At 40.6% G+C, this 18279-nt stretch overlaps 1 protein-coding gene across 8 annotated transcripts in view; it reads left to right on the plus strand.

Moving 5' to 3' along the window:
- Positions 1 to 18279, plus strand: part of PHACTR2 (phosphatase and actin regulator 2) — a 196947-nt gene that overhangs the window by 130573 nt on the left and 48095 nt on the right. For 5 of the 8 annotated variants that reach the window (XM_043592506.1, XM_043592503.1, XM_043592505.1 and 2 more), the window contains exons 4-6: positions 3250 to 3408; positions 9852 to 10088; positions 13972 to 14503. In XM_043592506.1, the coding sequence (XP_043448441.1) occupies positions 3250 to 3408; positions 9852 to 10088; positions 13972 to 14503 (928 nt within the window). The remainder of the gene's footprint in view (positions 1 to 3249; positions 3409 to 9851; positions 10089 to 13971; positions 14504 to 18279) is intronic. The other 3 variants (XM_043592507.1, XM_043592508.1, XM_043592509.1) reach the window with 1 other exon arrangement.

Below are 18279 nucleotides of genomic sequence, written 5' to 3' on the forward strand. Positions count from 1 at the left end.
AAAACAATTTTTCACCTAAACATACTGTAATAGGTTTAATGTTTGGGAAGCCATAAGTTACTGAATTGTACTTTCTGCCTTTTTTGTGGCCCCTAAGTAGACCTATAGAAATGACCTAAACCGGGGCGCCTGGGTGGCGCAGTCGGTTAAGCGTCCAACTTCAGCCAGGTCACGATCTCGCACTCCGTGAGTTCATGCCCCACATCAGGCTCTGGGCTGATGGCTCAGAACCTGGAGCCTGTTTCCGATTCTGTGTCTCCCTCTCTCTCTGCCCCTCCCCTGTTCATGCTCTGTCTCTCTCTGTCCCCAAAATAAATAAAAAACGTTGAAAAAAAAATAAAAAATAAAATAAAAAAAAAAAAAAGAAATGACCTAAACCTTGAAAGTTCCTGGTGATGCCTATAGTAAACAGTCTTTTCCCCTTTTCGACCAAGGGCTGGAAAAAAATAGTTTTCTGTCATTTTTCCAAAAACAATTATCTTGAGAGTTTCGGTCTGTTTTCAGCTCTAGCCAGAGACTGGAAGCTGCTGTGCTTGGTGACAGCCTCCTGTCTTCTACCAGTGAAGATTCATTCTTTGCCTTGATCTGCTTGACCTTGCCTCAGCTCTCTTGACACTTACTGTCAATTTTGCCCTTTATTCAGTGAGCCAGATAAGCTTTTAGAATCCCTCCAGCTCCCCTAGGTTTGACCATCCCACCCCACCCCACCCCACACCCTCACTCTCAGCTATATTGTTATTATTATTATTCCTTTTAGATGATCTTTTTTACAGTAAGATCTAACTTCAGCTAAAAGTTCAACAATTGGCCTTCTCTCCTGAGAATTCCAAGGTCTAGTCCAAGTTCCTTCCTTATTTCTGGTTCTTTCCTTCCATCTCTCCCCGTAGCTTTAACACGAGGGCAAGGAGATGTTTCTGCCTGCCTTCCAGCCTCCTTTCTTTCTCTCCTGTGGTGTACTTTTTAACCTTCTGATGAGTCACTCACCTTTTGGTCTCACAGCCTTCTCCTTATCTCTGTTTCTCTGTGAACTATATCCCAGATACACTTGTTTGAGCAGAAGGAGGTAAAGCCCCCAGACGTCTGTGTATCTCTTGGTTCACTTTAAGCTTACAACCTTTTTTGAGTTGCCTTTTGCCTTTGCACACGAATGCTCTTATTGCTGTAACGTCAGCATCTTTCCCTGCTGTCCTTTGCCAGCACGTGTGTGTGTATTTTACTTACATACGTAAACTGTATCAAGGACTTAACTTATTCTAACTCTACAATGACGTACAAAACTAGAAAACTTTTTCAATACACACGCCAATTAGTTATTAATAACTTCATCTCTACTGTGTTTTATTCTTGAATTCTGTATTTATCACATATGTGTCTCCTTTTTCTACAGTTATTTTCATATGCGCTAGCTTTATTTCATACCTCGAAGTAAGTATCTTTCCACTTTGTTGACTTTATGTGATAATCCAATTTCTTATTGCACTTTGACTATTAATTTTCTCTCTAGCTTTTTTGTTCTAGATTTTAAAAAATCGGTTCTTTAACCTACTATAGAATTCTAGCTTAATAAGGGTTGAAACAGAATTAAATTTTCATTAACATAACTTCAGCATATTTTTGTTATCAACTAAAGCCAGAGAACTCAAAGGTAAATTTGTATTTGGGTTGCCTAAAAATTGAGGTTTTTTTTTTATATAAAGAAGTGGTTTTCTACTTTGTTTGGAATTTTCCATTCTTGCATTAGTTTTTGGTTTTCCTGTGTCTAATACCTGGACATTACATTATGTCTCCCCTCCCTTGTTTTTAATAGTGAATTCCTTGGGATCTAATAATAAGAATGAAGAGTCTTTTGGTTTCATTTTGGTTTGACCTATACTCTTCGAAAAGTATTACCTTAATTTTATTGAAATAGTTAAGATTTATTTGCAATGGCATTACCTTCAATTATTGTCTATTTTACTTTTAGACAGGAATCAGATTATAGGTACTTGGAAGTTATATGGCTTAAGCAACAATTTCATTTTCATTTTGAGCATGACAGAATTCCATGATATGTATTTTTCTTATTAAAATGTCATGCCTGTTTTTGTGGAGAAGGCCAATGGATTTTATTGTTGAGCCAAAGCAGTTCAGTCATATTTAATGAAAGTTTGAGAGATGATCTCTGTTTTATTTGTAACGATTGCCAAAATAAGATTAATAAAAAACTGCATAAGAATCGCTGTAATCATGCATTTCTTCAAATTTGCAAAGTCAAAACTTCAACTTTATTATTATTATTATTATTATTATTATTATTATTATTACTTTTACAATGGTAGCAAAGCCTCTTCAAATGTTCCATATATGACCTAAGGTTAATCTTTTCAAGTATCACTGAGTTAAGAGTTTATGCAAAATCTCATTCACTTTTGAAGCTTCTAAAAATTATGAAAGTTCAGGGATTAAAATTAGTTATTTCTGATTTAGATAACATATTGCAAATTTTATTTTCAGTTGTGATTTTTAAAAAGTTCCTCTGCAATTACTTTTTCTTTTAATTACATGGTTTTCCCCCTAATGTTTTCAAATTATTATTAGGTCACATTAAAGGCTTTTGGTCAGTTATATGTGACAATGATCTGAATACATTTTAATATTTCCATAAGTAAGAAAATGAAAATAAAATTAGCCTCACTACTAGCTTTTCCTGAATACAGAGTGGCAGTTATCTTTCTATGTAAAGTTAGCATATCATAGATGCAACAATCTGGAGACAGTGGCAGTTGGAAAATTTCATATTATCCCTCTTATCATTTGTATGTGTAACTACATTTCATGTTATTTGTGTACTTATATTCACCTTGTGTTTTTAGTGCTTGTTAAAATGTTTATTCCATTTTTCAGATTTCTCCTTTTACCGTTCAGTGTCTGAATGACAGAGACTCCTAAGTCCTGACTTCAACAAAACCAAACGCAAGAAGAGAAGGGCTGTGCTGCCCTGGGATATTTCATAATTAGGATAATAATTTCTACTGTCCTAAAAGGGCACGTGGATATCCCCACCATTACTGTTTTTCCCCCAAGACTAAGGATTTCCTAGCTCTTTTGTTTGAATGAAATGTTTAGTAAAACATGGTGAAACAATACAGGATATATTTGGTTCCCAGGGCCTGATACATGAACCCAAACCCTATAGTCCTAATAACTGGAAAACTGGGTTTTAAGAAAACCATCAAGTTAGACATCTAGGTGTTTCTTTCCCCATTTTAGATGGAGATGTAACAGTTAACTTTGAAAATTCAAACGGGCACATGATACCCATCGGAGAGGAATCTACCCGAGAGGAAAATGTAGTAAAATCTGAAGAAGGTAATGGCTGTGTAGCTGAAAAAACACCACCTCTGGAGGAAAAGGCAGAAGATAAGAAAGGTAAAATCAAGAGAAACCCCCTATTCTTTTGTTTCAATACAGCTCAATATTGAGAATCAGGTCTTAGGCTCCAAACAGTGATTCTTAGGTTAGGACCAGTTAGAGAGAGAGCAGGTTTGCAAATACAAAGAAGAGAGAAATTATAACTAGTGAAGAGAAATAGGATGATTTTCTTAGGTAGATGCGTCCATTTTGTAAGCACATCATTATTTATTTTTTTATTTAATTAATTAACAATCAATTAAGCATTAATTAACAGTAATAATCAGAAGGGATATTCTCTTCAATCATTAGAGAGCTGGGAATTTTTTTTTTAATGTTTATTTTTGAAAGAGAGTATGAGTGGGGGAGGGGCAGAGAGAGAGGGAGACATAAAATCTGAAGTAGGATCCAGGCTCTGAGTTTATTTATTTTGGGAGAGGGAGCACACAAGCGGAGCAGGGGCAGAGAGAGGGGGAGAGAGAGAGAGACAGAGACAGAGACAGAGACAGAGAGAGAGAGAATCCCAAGCAGGGCCTCTCCACTGTTAGCACAGAGCTGACGTGGGGCTTGATTGCATGAACCATGAGATCATGACCTGAGCTGAAATCAAGAGTCGGGTGCTTAACCAACCGAGCCATCCAGATGCCCCCTCAGAAACTTCATGTCAGTATTATGTTTATTATTATTATTTTTTTAGAAAAAATGGTATCAATCTGAATATCTTTTTTACTGGTTAGAACTGACCCCTGTGAGCATGTCAGCATGGTAGAACATCAAAACCAAGATATTTCAGCATAGCACTGTCTCCATTTGTGGGAGCTTGGCTGGTGGCATCCAGATACTTAATGTTGTAGGTCCTAGTTGAGGTTCTAGACATGTCTGAGAGAGACCCAGGAATAGTTCCCAGAGATGCTAGGGACTGTGGTTACTGTATTAACCACAGAAACCTGCTTTATGATTTGTCTGTGCAATTAGAAATTTCAAAAGATGCCAGGGGCAATTATGCTATTCTCTGAAGGCTTCTTTAAAGACCTTGGTTTCTAGAGTGAATATGCTATGGTCAGTTAAGATACCAGCAAAATATATGTCTATCAAGGACCCCTCAAGACATTCACAAGTTCCTGGTCACTGGTTCCAGATGATTCCATGCAGCATAGAAATGAATCCTTAGGAGACAGACTGTTTCCTGTTCTATAATGTCTGCCTATGAGTTGAATGGCAAAAACTTGTCAGACCTAGCTTAAGTTCTGTAGGCATTTTGAGAATTCTTAGAAACTGCTGAAAACAAACTTCTCTTCCTCTGTTCTTGACCCAAATCCTTCAAAGACAAAAGAACAAAAACAAAGAAACAAAAGGGCATTTGACAGATATTGTAACTTAAAATTACTTTCTCTGAAAGTCCATAACCTCTTGTTTGCATTTAATTAGCCTGCAGAAGTTTTAGAAGCCCTATTAACAATCTGTTAGAAATTTATTGTTTTGCTTTATTCAATATTAAGCATAGTATTCGGGGGCTTTCCTTAGTCCTGCTCCCTTGAAAGACTCTGGTTAAACTTACAAGTACTGACTATAAGAAATTAATATTTTTAATGATAATATCCCTGGAACATAAAGAGAAAACAGACCTACATAGATTTCAAGGGGATTAATTTGAAAGTATTCGTGCAAATAGTGATTTTTTTTTTCAAGTCCAACTGTCCTGTCTCACCAAACTGTTGAGTTTCAAATCCATCTGTGGTTTGTCCCTGATACAGTCTTTTCAACATTCAAGAATCACACCCTTAAAAAAAAGAAAAATCACACCCGTCATTATGGAACAGTCCATCATTAGTGCTTGTCTGGTCCGTGTGGCATGTCAGTCATTGGGCTGGCCTAACTTCAAAGGAAGTGTTTCCCTTATCAACCTAATAAAGTGTTGCTGACAGTTTTATGTTAATTAAGCCAGCAGGCCCTGATGTTCTAAAAAGATGGCAGACCTCATAGTCATAGGTCCACGGATGTTTGAGAGTGTTTTTGCTTTCTTATTCTTTACTTAGAATTAGTACATTCAGTTCTTTTTGGTCAAATAAGGTCCAAGATAGCGTCTTGCTTAGCTAGTCTGTACTGAAAGAGATAGAAATAAATGCTGGACATGCTGCCATATCACTAATAAGGCAGCAAAGCCTCCCTCTCACAGTGTGGATGGTGCACCTGCCAGAGCCACACTGAAAGTGGGGGGAAGCATTTGGTGTGGAAGCTGCTTCCTGAGAGTAAAAAAGAACGTCACTCATAACTCACGTTACATAGTATTACGTTAAATAGAAAATACCTCATACACCAAGATCACCATTTATTTCTCTGGAAAGATAGCATTTAATTCCAAACAACAACCCAAGATTCCCTTTTCCTTCTGCTCCTTTCATGGTCTCACTGTCATGCAAATCCACGATCCCATGTCCTTAATTCACCCTTCGGCTGTTCTTAATTCCTTTTTGGGGGGGTAAAATGCTCCCTTTGCTTTCACATGAAACGAATTTATCCAAGAGTGTTATTTGATCCATCGATTAGTTATATTTGCAAAACCATATCATGTGCCTTTACAGTCCCAAATGCTTGTATCCCTTTTTAAGATAATGTGTCCATACTCTAATAGTTGAAACATGAAGATCAAAGAAAACAAAATAAATGGCAAGTGCCCTTTCCATTACACCATGTGTGGGTTCTGCCCAGGACGCTTGGGTGTTCCTGGGTCTCTGATCCTCACCGGAATCTCGAGTTAGTACTTGGGCCTCTGATGCCCAATACTGCTGACTTTTCCCTTAAAACCTTCAGGGCTTTTAGTCTCCCATTATTCTTTCTCAGTAAGTGCCTTGAAATATATAAGAAAAACTGATCTGTATTATGTTAAAGATACATTGGTGTTAAATGTAAGAAATCTGAAAATTATGTGATACTATGTCCATTGAGGTATTAGAGAGCACTTTCAATGAAGTAACAAGTGATTGACATGCATCTGTTTCACAAACAAGAATGAAGGTCTACCATAGGTAAGACTTTGCTGGGACCAGAAAAAGAATGGTGAGTCAGAATTGCCCTTTGACTTCAAGCAGATTGTGGCCTCCGGGAGACCAGCATCAAAACACCTGAGTACAGGGAGCCAAAGAGTTTGCGGTGAGAACCACATTTGGTTCTTAGAAGCAGATATTTCCAAACTGAGGCCTGAAGGAGACAAGGAGGTAGTCATGTGAAGGAGAGGAATAGGAGCAAAGGTGACTTCTAGGTAAGGTGAGGGCCACATGCTGTTCTCAGGTTCGCTCTAAGTGCCGACCTGAACGTTCCATGGGGTGGAAGGAGCCACCTTGGAATTATAGTAAATAGCTCTCCTCCAGACCATATTGTTTTGAAGCATAGTATCTGTATCAACCCAGAGTGACTAGGCACCCCATCCTTACCCTCCTCTTGGAAAAGTAATACTCATATACACCATCAGTTTATATCATGCCTTCAGATCACATGGTAATAATCAAAAATACAATAGCTTCCTTCATACCTCCCAGATACAAGTAGAGAGTTTGTTCTCTACTAAGGTGTTGTTGATAACTATCGGCCAGTCACGTTCGTTGAATAGACCTCATGTTTAAAGCATTGTGTTTAATGGGATATGACATTTAAAAAGTTTTATTTTTTTAAATTTTTTTTTAACGTTTATTTATTTTTGAGACAGAGACAGACAGAGCATGAACAGGGGAGGGGCAGAGAGAGAGGGAGACACAGAATCGGAAACAGGCTCCAGGCTCTGAGCCGTCAGCCCAGAGCCCGACGTGGGGCTCGAAATCACGGACGGCGAGATCGTGACCTGAGCTGAAGTCGGACGCTTAACCGACTGAGCCACCTAGGCGCCCCTAAAAAGTTTTTTTTAATGTTTATTTATTTTTGAAAGAGAGAGACAGAGAGCGAGTGAGGGAGGGGCAGGGAGAGGGAGACACAGCATCTGAAGCAGGCTCCAGGCTCTGAGCTGTCAGCACAGAGCCCGACACAGGACTTGAACTCACGAGCCGCGAGATCGTGACCTGAGCTGAAGTCAGATGCTTAACCGATTGAGCCGTCCAGGCGTCCCAAGGGATATGACATTTTAGACAAAAGGAATTTTCAGCTCAGTCAGAAGAGCATACAGTTTGCATACAGACATACACCCCACTTAGGGTTCTCCATAGACTAGACATAAATATTGGCTCTCTGGCAAACATGTACAGAGCATTGGCAGAGTCCACAGAGGACAGAGGTGTGGATGGTGCTTGTCCACGAACACGAAGAGCTCACACTCAACGGGTTCACTTTCAGCCTAGGTGGGATTGTCACTCCCAGCTGTCACAGAGTGACCATCTCCTCCCTCCCAAACCCAGAAACCGCATTCTTTGGGGCACAGCTTTAGAATTTGAAACCTTAGGCAGAAGGAAGTTAGATCTCCGGCGATAGGCCCGTGCGGACAGGCGAAGAGCTGTGAAGGTTTATAGCGTGACAAAGAATGGAGATGCCCGGTACTGGAGATGAGTTCATGGGCTCTCACCGTGGAGAGGACTTGATCTCTTTTGCGTTATGCAGCTGTCTAATCTTACAAAGAATAATCTCAAGAAGTATGTAAAGAGTAGGCCGTTGCCCCACATCACAAGTCAACATAGATTTATATGTTTTATGTTAAAATGAAGTGATTTGCGTGTACCATCAACTTGTATTGTTCTTGCCTCTGACTTTTGTGACTAAGTGGCCTTCTGCTTCAGACCAGGTAGGTTAGGAGAGTCACTGTTGTACATACAACACAAAGACACACATACAAAGTAGCCCCTGGTAAATACTGAGTAAGTAGCTCAGATCATAAATATAAGAAAAGTTCAGTGGCAGGAGGGGACTGTGGTAGGTTTCATGGCTGGGAGAAGATAAAATAAAAGCTTTATTGATTAACTACTATAACTCGAATCATTCTTTTTTTTAAAATTTTTTTAAAAAATAACTCATTTATTTTTGAGAGAGAGAGTGCAAGCAGGGAGGGGCAGAGAGAGAGGGAGACAAATGATCCGAAGTAGGCTCCACACTGACAGCAGCGAGCCCAGTGCGGGGCTCGAACTCATGAACTGTGAGATCATGACCTGAGCTGAAGTCAGATGCTCAACCGGCTGAGCCACCCAGGTGCCCCTCTTTTTATATATATATATATAATTTTTTTTAATCATTCTTATGGCAGTTATATATGTGGATGGATGGGATGTAGTCCAAAAAATGGGAGGAATTCTCAGTTTTTACTCACGAGAATGAGAAATGAAACAAAAGAGATCATAATAAAATAGGATGCATTCTAATATCAAAGCCCTTTCTTGATCATTCAATAATGGGAGGCTATATCCAGTAAAGGCTTGGTCTTGTCTTAACACTGTCTTACTTTTTTTTTTTAATTGTGTTCCATTTTTAAAGAAATGCTGCTTAGCTCTTTGGACCAGAACTGTATTTTAAGTTATTTTAATTTCAGTCAGCCACTATTAGAAACAATGCAGATGTGAGTACATGAATGAACACCCAGCATCTCCACTTTTGATAATGAGAGACTCAGACCGTTTCTCCTCCAGTTAGGCAAAATCTTGTGAGAGGCTTCTGTTCTTAGGTATGAATTATCGTTTAACGGATTCCAACCTTTGTCTTTTCAAAATTGTTACCTGTGTTTACATGTCAAAACAAATTTGATATTTGGGGGGATTCTGTGCCCTCTGTACCTGTAGTTGTGACACTGTTTGAAAAGGTCAGAGGAAGTTACTGAGAAACGGGAATTGTGTTCCTGGGAGAGCTTGAGAGTATTTTAATAGTAGAAAGTAGTGTATTCTTCAGTGCGTTGTGCTTCCCGGAAAGGATTCTACAGTGTCTCCCTTAGCTTAGAAAATTACTGATGTTTGACCACAATGAGACAGAGCTCATAATCCTTTCTGGTTGAGGGCATGAGTTCTCCTGAGAGAAGGTCTCTCCTCAAAGGGTATGAAGGTCGTGGAGTCCAGTCATTGCCTCGCTGTCAGCCCCCTGGCGTCACATGCAGTGGGCTAACCAGCCATACCCAGGTGCCCTTCCGTTTCGTTAGGTTTAAATTGAGCCCTCCTGCCCGTATCCTCACCCGGCAGCCTCCGGTGTCACGGCAGGTGTCAGCCCCTGGCAGTGGACATTGGCGCTCCTCCTCAGCACAACTTCATCAGAGTAACTTGGGCAACCTGTTTTATCACAGGAATGGTATATGTACGCAGACAGTGCGCCCCAGTTTGGCTTTCGGCCTTGGTACCTTTGGTCCTTCTTCCCCCCAGCTGTGCCCCCCCTGGTGTAGAACCCACACTGGTTCCCAAGGGCCAAGCAGCCGCGTGTTTGTATCACTGTCGCCATATGTCTTGCTCCTTCCGTTTATATGGTGTCTGTCTGTATTAGTGTGCTTCTGTTCACTTTCTCATTTATAGAGAACACTGAAAACCACCCTGAAACACCGGCTCCTGCTCCACCTCCTCCAGCTCTTCCTAGGCCTAAACCCAAACCTAAACCCAAAAAAACACCGGGGCCTCCAAAAGGGGCTGCTGCTGGGGTAAGCCCCAAGGGTGACGAAGTGCCTCCTATTAAAAAAATTACCAAGGCTCCTGGTAAGCAGGCCCCCGTCCCTCCACCCAAGCCAGCAAGCCGAAACACGACCCGAGAGGCTGGTGAGTATGCCCCCTGGGGGCTCGAGTCTAGGGTGTTTGGCTCTGGGTGGGGCTGATTGCTTCCAGAAATGATGGACTTTTCGGTGTCTGGTGTCTTAGAATGTAACACCGGTGGATTTAGTTTTGACATAGACAGTACACAGGAGGTTCCTTTGTTGCCGTCTCTACCAAAGGAAAGTCAACCAGTTGATTAGTTGACCTCATTACTTTTTGCGTGAAGAGACCTCTTTCATCCTAACGATCCACTATCTGTGTAAGAACCAGTGCAAGGATTCAGGGCGTCATATGCCTGATGAATGGCCGTGATCTGATAGCACATTATGTACACATCGCCTGGCCTTCTGCCTATTTCAGTTTATGGGTGGCCTTTTGGCTTGAGTTTTCCTTCCGAATTATCTTAAGTTGCACAGAAGAATACGACACTTACATCTTTGACGTTTCTGCTGGCTCTTAGTATCGTAAGTCTTTCCGCACACACAGTCATTTCTCTACTGACAAATGCCGAAGGATCCTATCCGGTCAGCCCCACGCCACCACCCTCTACGGTGCAGTCACAGCCATTTCAATGGAGTTGAGAGCCACCGGCTCAGTGTCCACCCTCCACGCTATTTTCCAGACTTCAGTGTATTGTAAGCAACAGCGTCCTAGAAGTCCATTTACGAGTCACTAGAGCACACTGCCAGAGGTGGTTTGGGGGACCTACGGTAACTGCTTGTAATGTGTGTCCCACTTTCCATTCGAATCAGAGACGCTTAATGCAAAGTGGCGCTCCCAGTTTTCCCATGAAGTAGAGTAAAGAAGCTTCCAGGTCCACCAGCTTTAAAAAGGACAGTCATCAAAGTATACACGCTAAATGGGTTTTCCCATTAACACATGCAAAAAATTCTCCTGTGGTAGCAAACCTTATTTTCCTTAAAATCAGCAGCAGCTTTCTTGCCATTGGCTACCAGAATATGCCTTCGTATTGATCTTTTTCCCTCCATCGTTTATACCCATGATGCTCAAATGCGGAGAAGGGCTTAGTTGACAGTATAATGGAACTCCGAATACAAATAGGTATTTCTCTACCTGTGCTCCTCTCTTCAGCCTTCGACCTTGAGTGTCTGAGTGTTTGCTAAAAAGCTCTGAAATGATATGTCTCAGAACATTGTGCTCACAGTGCCTATGGGCCATTTCCTCAGGCACCAGCTGCCCTTCCCAGGTCAGTGTCCATTCTTGTTGGTATCTCTGTGTTTCCCAGACTGCCTTGCAAACCCTGCAAGCAGTGCTTGAAATGAGGCAGGCAGTGATCCACTTCTTAAACAAAAGCCCACATCACCCCATGCTTGGGAATTGCACAGACTTTCCCATTTCTTGTGCCCCATGTGGTAGCAGCTCACGACTGACTCGACTTAGACTCTCTCTTACTTCTCTCAGAAGAAAGCTGGTGACTAATGCCAGGGCAGGGGACAGCTTGCATGAGAGATTTTGACTTATTTCCAGATATTTTACTTGAAGGCTTATTTATAGATTCTTGATCTTCTAGGAGAATACTACAGTCATATTATTATCCATTGTTTTAAAAGAGGTTCCACTGGCCCATAGTGTGAATAACAGCGTTGCTCTTCTCTCAGGCCATCACAGAGAAACAGAAGTTGCATTGAACTACACCAACAAGCCAGTTGTGCAAGGATACTTTCATCAACTGCTGATTAAACTCCTTCAGAATCCAGCTGATACTCCATCTGTAACCCTTTAGAGTTTTTTACATAGCACCTTTGTTTTACTTGAATAATGTTGTTGGCCTTCCAGAAAAGTAACTCCAAATACTACTCTTGATTTGTAGTCAGATGAGTTAAGTTCCTGTAAAAGCTATCAACTAAGATTCTTCTTCAATTCCTAAGTTAGTATAGACCTCCAGATAACCAGATACTGGCTTAGCACATTCACCTGCTTGGTGAGTGAAATAAGGTCATATCTCTGGTATTTTTTTCTTTCTCATTGTTACACACAGTGTAAACACAGAAGTATTTAACGGAGGAGAGATAGCTTTACTTTTTTTAGTCATGGTCTTAATTCAGGGTAACTTACGTAACACGGTTGATTTCAGCAAAGTCTTGTCATTTTAGAAGATACATAAAGAAGTATCTTGAAAAGTGTGACTTGAAGTTCTACTCCAGGCATTGCAAAACCTGTCTTTTCCTTTAAGTGCAGCTAAAGTTACCTTGGCTGTTACAAAAGAAAGAAGTTTCTGTAAAAAAAATATATATATATGTATCTAGATAGATAGATAGATACACATATATACACATATATATCTCTCTCTATGTGTATATATCTATATATAGAGAGAGAGAAAGAGGTATCTATCTCTATATTTATATCTATCTATCTATCTATCTATCTAATACACATTGATATGTGAAATGGATTCTGTTCGGTTTACCTAAGAAAATTGAACATGTTTAGACATCAAATCCTTAGATCTTTGTTGGGAAAAATACATTTAGAATGGACTTAGATAGTAAAAATATGCTTAATACCTTTGTCTTATTAGGAAGTGAAGATTGTTAGCTTCAAAGAAGTAGTGTTAGCATGCCCAGACTTGGGAGTATGAATTCTAGTTGTGTGTATCTAAAATAATAATGCCCCCAAGGAATAGAGGTTTCTTTTAAGCCTGGATCTTGTCACCAAGTGAAACTCACTTTTTTAAAGTATATCGGAGTTGATGACGTCTTACATCTCATTGTTTATTCCCTTATTTGTTCTTTATCTCTTGACCCTCCCAGCCAACTTCAATAAAGTTATAAGCATAAAGGTAAGTTACAGTCACATCTGTTGTCGATGGGCTCCATAATGCTAACAAGGAGGTATTTTCTAATAGTTCTACGGACAATAGTTTAACCCCTCACGGAAAAGAACACATCACATTACAATGGAAGAAGCAATTAGGAGAAATTTATAGATAGTAAAGGTCATGAAACAGGAGACTGTGTCTCCCAAAATGATACCCAAAAAAAGCAGAGTTAAGCTTTGTTTTCCTGCAAATGGTTTGGTTGAAGGCAGTCCCATCCAAAAGTCAGACTATCCTTCTAATGGCCACAACCATCCTCTGCTGAAGACCTTCTAGGAACAGAAGTGGCAAGGAAGATTGGATTTGTGAAAGTGTCACAAGATCTGAGAACGACACTTCTTTCTCTTCACATTATTCGAATGCTCCCCATTTAGAAATTTTTTTTGCAAAAAATCATCTTTTCTGCCTTTTGATATTTTGAAGAGGGCTTGTTTTTCATATGTGGCCATATGTTTTTACTCTGCCCCATCACCACTGTAGACGGAGGTGTGGGCCAGCCTGGCCAGCTTCTCTCTCTGGAGCCATGGGGATAACTGGTTTGGAGTTGAGTACATTTGTTTCTGGTCCAGAAAGGAGCTAGAGGCACATACTGGGGCCGTTTCTGAATGTGGGCCACTCCACTCCCAAATAGACATCACAGAACATGTATAATTTGTGATGAGTACAAGCTGTCTGTACCCAGACAGCTGTTGTCTGTCTTCTGTACACTGTAATGTTCCTTCTTTGGAGCATACAAGGGCTTATTCAGGTGACCTGTAGGACAAGGAGCGTTTCCCTTTGGCTGGGCCCAGCTAAAAAAAACTAGAGGGACTCCTTGGTCTCTTTAGGAGAGGACTCTTGTCCCCTAGGGTTTTGCCTTCAGCATCACTGGCTCCCTCCTAGATTCGAGGTAGGGAGAGGGCAGAAAGTAAAACTTATCATTATTAGCCTATTTTCTTGTATTCAACAAATGTTCACATTTTGAGGAGAACATCATGATTTGACAATTGCAACTCGTTCGTTTATTTAAAAGGCTTCTTTGACTTTTAATGCAAAATCTCTCTATTTTAGCTGGTTCCTCTCATTCAAAAAAACCAACTGGGTCCAAAGCATCAGCTTCACCATCGACTTCCTCCACCTCATCTCGTCCTAGAGCTTCAAAGGAGACACTTTCTAGCAAAACAGGGACAGTGGGAATCACAAAGGGCAAGAAAAAAACCGGCAAGCAGCCAACCTCTCGACCGTCCTCAGAGGCAACCACTTCGGGCACGTCCGACCTTAGAGGAGACCCTTCTGAGACGAGGGTGGAGAGTCTCAAACCCGAGCAGACCGTCCCTGGGACCGATGAGCGGACCACAGGCAAACCCGAGTCTGCGGTGCCTCTACCCCCTGTGGCTTCACCCCCTGCTCCCCCCGCCCCTCCACGTACTCTCGAGGCGCAGTGCACTGTTGCCCCAGACACGCCTGTGGTCCTGGTCAGCGATGGAGCTGCCCTGCCCGCCCCTGCCTTAGACCCGAGTCAGCTTCTCTGGACCGAAGAGCCAACCAACAGAACCACTGTCCTCTCAGGCGCTGGCTTAAGTGTTAGAGAAAATGCAAAATGGTGAGTCGGGGCATAAACCCCCATGTTCTGTCTGTATCCCCTGTTAAGTTGAGTACTGAAGATCACTGAACCACTCTCTTGGAGATGAACGTGGAACCGACTTGGTGACTGTTAGGTAAACACACATGTTTTTCATAGCCCTGCCCCAGGAGTATCATAGGCAACTGAGAAAATGACAACTGTCCTCATGACAGGCACCACTTCAGATCTTTGGCTTTTAAGTATATTTAGAGCCTGCTTCATCCCTGCTCAGCAGCCCCTTTTCTTTTCCTTGGACAGTTCCCTTTGCTTTCCTAAAAGCGGTTACTTTAAGTCTTGACTACTTGTGTCCAGATTGCTCACCCATTCCTGCCCACGAGTCATTTAGCCTTCTCTTCCTCTAAGAAAATAAAGACCATCAGGTAAGAACACTCTCAGATTCCATCTCCTTTTCCTCTAGCCTCAGAGGGGGCTCCCTTTCTTGCTTCCTCAATTCACCACCCGACTCACATGTTAACCTCCCCTCTGACACATTTCAGTGCTCATCCAGACAGAATTGTTGTTGCAGCTACTCTCCTCTGGCAGCCCTTTTTTCCTACCCATGGGCCAGGACTAAACCGTATATCTGTTTGCCAGTATATCCCCAGCAACCAGTGCAGAATCTGGTATGCCACAGACATGACGTCATCCAGTTGCCCAAGCCAGAAACCTGGGATTCATCCTAAGGGTCCTCATTCTTCTTCGTTCCCTGCATCTAATCCCTCACAAAATCCTATACGTTTTCTACTTAAAGACAAAAAAAAACACATTAGCTCTCCTGTCCCTCGGGTATGAAGGGAGGGCTGTCTGGGTATAGTAGACGTTATAACCAATTCTGTCCAGGGAAGCGTTAGAGCTCTTAAATCCAAACTGTTCTCTCCTATTTCTGAGAATAAGACCTAAATTCACTCTTGTGATCATTTTAATTTAGTATGTTCTCTTTCAAAAAAAAAACCTGTCATGTTAGGACTTAAAAAAAGTAGTACATTAAGTTGATTTGGATCAAGAGACTATCAGCATTAATTATTCAATTGCTGATAATAATCACCTTCATTTATTGAATAGTTATTTAATGTCAGGAACTGTCAAGTTACCTTTAGTTCACATAAGTCTTCTGAATATCTCTGATTAATAGACAAGAAAACAGACTCTGAGAGAGGTAGCAGAGTTAGCCCTAGATTCCCCACTCAGTAGGTGGCAAAACCAGCAGGCACACTCAGAGTTGCATGTCAAATTCCATGCTCTAAGAAATTCCATACGTTTCCAAAGCAATTGCTTCTACTTCTGCAGTTTCATTTGTGTTTGTTTCTTGTTTTTTGTTTTTGTTTTTCTCCTTTCGAGCAGCGTGGTTGGAAGGAAAGCCAAGGCAAGATAAACAAATGTTAAATTACCAATTATTTTATTTGTTGGACATTTTAATAAACAATATGGGAGAAAACATTGAAGTGAAAGACTGTGATGTCCTCAATACTTCCAGCACATAGTAGATTTCTTCATTTATTTACAGTGAGTGTTTTCCAGCACTGCAGTGAATTCCAACCTTTAGAATTCAAGAATCTCTTTTTCGGTGTATATTTTCTGCTTGTCTTCTATGTGCTGGGCAGTGCACTCAGCACCAAAGACACAAAAGTAAGCAAGACATTATAGTCAAAATTAGCTTTTACCAAAGTAACGTCCAACACACAGGAAGTACAATTGTTTAAGACAGGTCTGAATAGATTGGGTGTATGGGTTTATTATTCAATAAACTAAAGAACAAGGTGCAACAAGGTGACTCCTTAGATAGTCTCAGGCAGTGAGAGAGTGCACACACAAATGCGACTTGACTGGCCAGTCCACTTCCTCAAACATTTAGGGAAGGCCCTATGTTGTGCTAAGCACTGTGCTGCATGCGGGGGGTGCTCAATGTCAGTCTTCAGCCCAAGTATGCGTAAGACCGTCAGACAAAAGAGGTGAGTGTCTGTTCTCCATTTCCACTGGACCTGTGATCAGAGAGCAAGCTTAGGACATCATTAGACATCTAGGTATTTATAATAGATTTTCCTGTCACTCCAAATAACTGTAATCCTTTCCTAGAAGAGGACATCAAGATTTTCTTTCTTCTCTGTCTATTCTTCAAAGTTAACTTTTTAAATTACAATTCATCCCACAGGGGTGGTTTGTTTGCTCTTGAGTTAATGAGCCTGGAATAAGTAGTCTCTCAAATTTTTTTCCAAATTCTTTCTTCCGTTTTTTTTTTTCTTTGTTTCTTCTGTGTTTAACTGATTATTTCAGTTAGAATTTCTAGCTCTTAGTCACTTGCTTTACTTAGAACTTTCCCTCGGTTATGTTTAGTCAACGAATGTGTGAAAATTCTGTCATCTCATGAAGAGGCTTCTGTTTGGAATACAAATATCAAAGCTTCAAGGAAGATAAGTGGCTATGTGTAAAAATATCTTTCTCTATTCACATATTGCTGGGTAGTAACCGTGTGGTAGATTTCTATTTATTGGCAACTTCATTAGTATCATATAGGTCTGGGATAATTTAAGGCAGACACTAATACGCCCACCTGGAGCCCATAACCAGAGGGGACTTGACTGTGTTCAGTCCATTTCCACAAACACTTTTTGAGTTCACTGTTTCGTCCAATGTGCCCAAGAAACTTAGGGGGCAATGAGTGCCACGTCATGAGTTGACTGATACAAATTTGGAGTTTAATATTTAATATTAAGTTAATTATAATCTACATAATATGATATTAATGTAACATACACCATCAAGTATACATAACATTTAATAGGTAGATTAAGAGTCGTAAGTCTGAGTTCTAGACTGGACTTGATACCTTGTTCTGGGTAACACACACCCATGGTTTTCTTGGGTTCCATGAATCATAACTTATCTGGCCCCTTATACTGTAGAACAGTTGTAAGTTGTGAACGTATGCAGAAGTCTTTGAAAATTACAAACCACTATAAAATACAAATGATGACATTAAAAAGGTGATATCACAATTAGTGAAGAATGACATGAGCAAACATCAAGCCTCAGCCCTAAAGTATCTTTTGTTCTGCTCTTCAGAATGTGTTATTAATTGACATGTCTATTGAATGTGCTGTGGTCACCCACAATGGCAGACTGTTCAAATAGGGATGGCCTCCAGTGCCAATCCAGTAGACATCCAGGCTGGGAAAAGTTTTCCCATATTTAAAATGAGATTTCACACTGTAGAAACACTATGATTCCTCAACAAATTAAACTTAGAATTACCATGTGATCCAGCAATTTTACTACTGTGCATGTAGCCAAAAAAAAAAAAAAAAAAAAAAGGTAGGTACTCGAATAGATAAATAAAATGTGGCACAGTGCAATATTATTCAGAATAGCCTTAAAAGAAAAGAAATTCTGGCATATATGAAAACATGGATGAACCTGGAAGATACGCTAAGTAGAAGTTAGACACAAAAAGACAAATGTTGCATCATTTCACTTATGTAAAGCACCTAAAGTAGCAAAATTCATAGAGACAGAGAGTCAAATGGTGGTTGCCAAGGGCCAGGGGATGAGAATGGGGAATTGTTGTTGAATGGGACAGCCTCTGTTTGGGAAGATGGCAGAGGTTCGGAGGCGGTCGGTGGGGATGTTTACATAGCAGTGTAAATATACTAGGTGCCACCGAAGTATACACTTCAAAATGGTTCAAATGGCAAATTTATGCCGTGCATATTTTACACAATAAAAAATGAAATGTCGCATTTTCCCCTTTGAAAATGAGA

This window comes from Prionailurus bengalensis, chromosome B2, assembly GCF_016509475.1.
Source record: "Prionailurus bengalensis isolate Pbe53 chromosome B2, Fcat_Pben_1.1_paternal_pri, whole genome shotgun sequence".
NCBI classification, from domain to species: domain Eukaryota; kingdom Metazoa; phylum Chordata; class Mammalia; order Carnivora; family Felidae; genus Prionailurus; species Prionailurus bengalensis.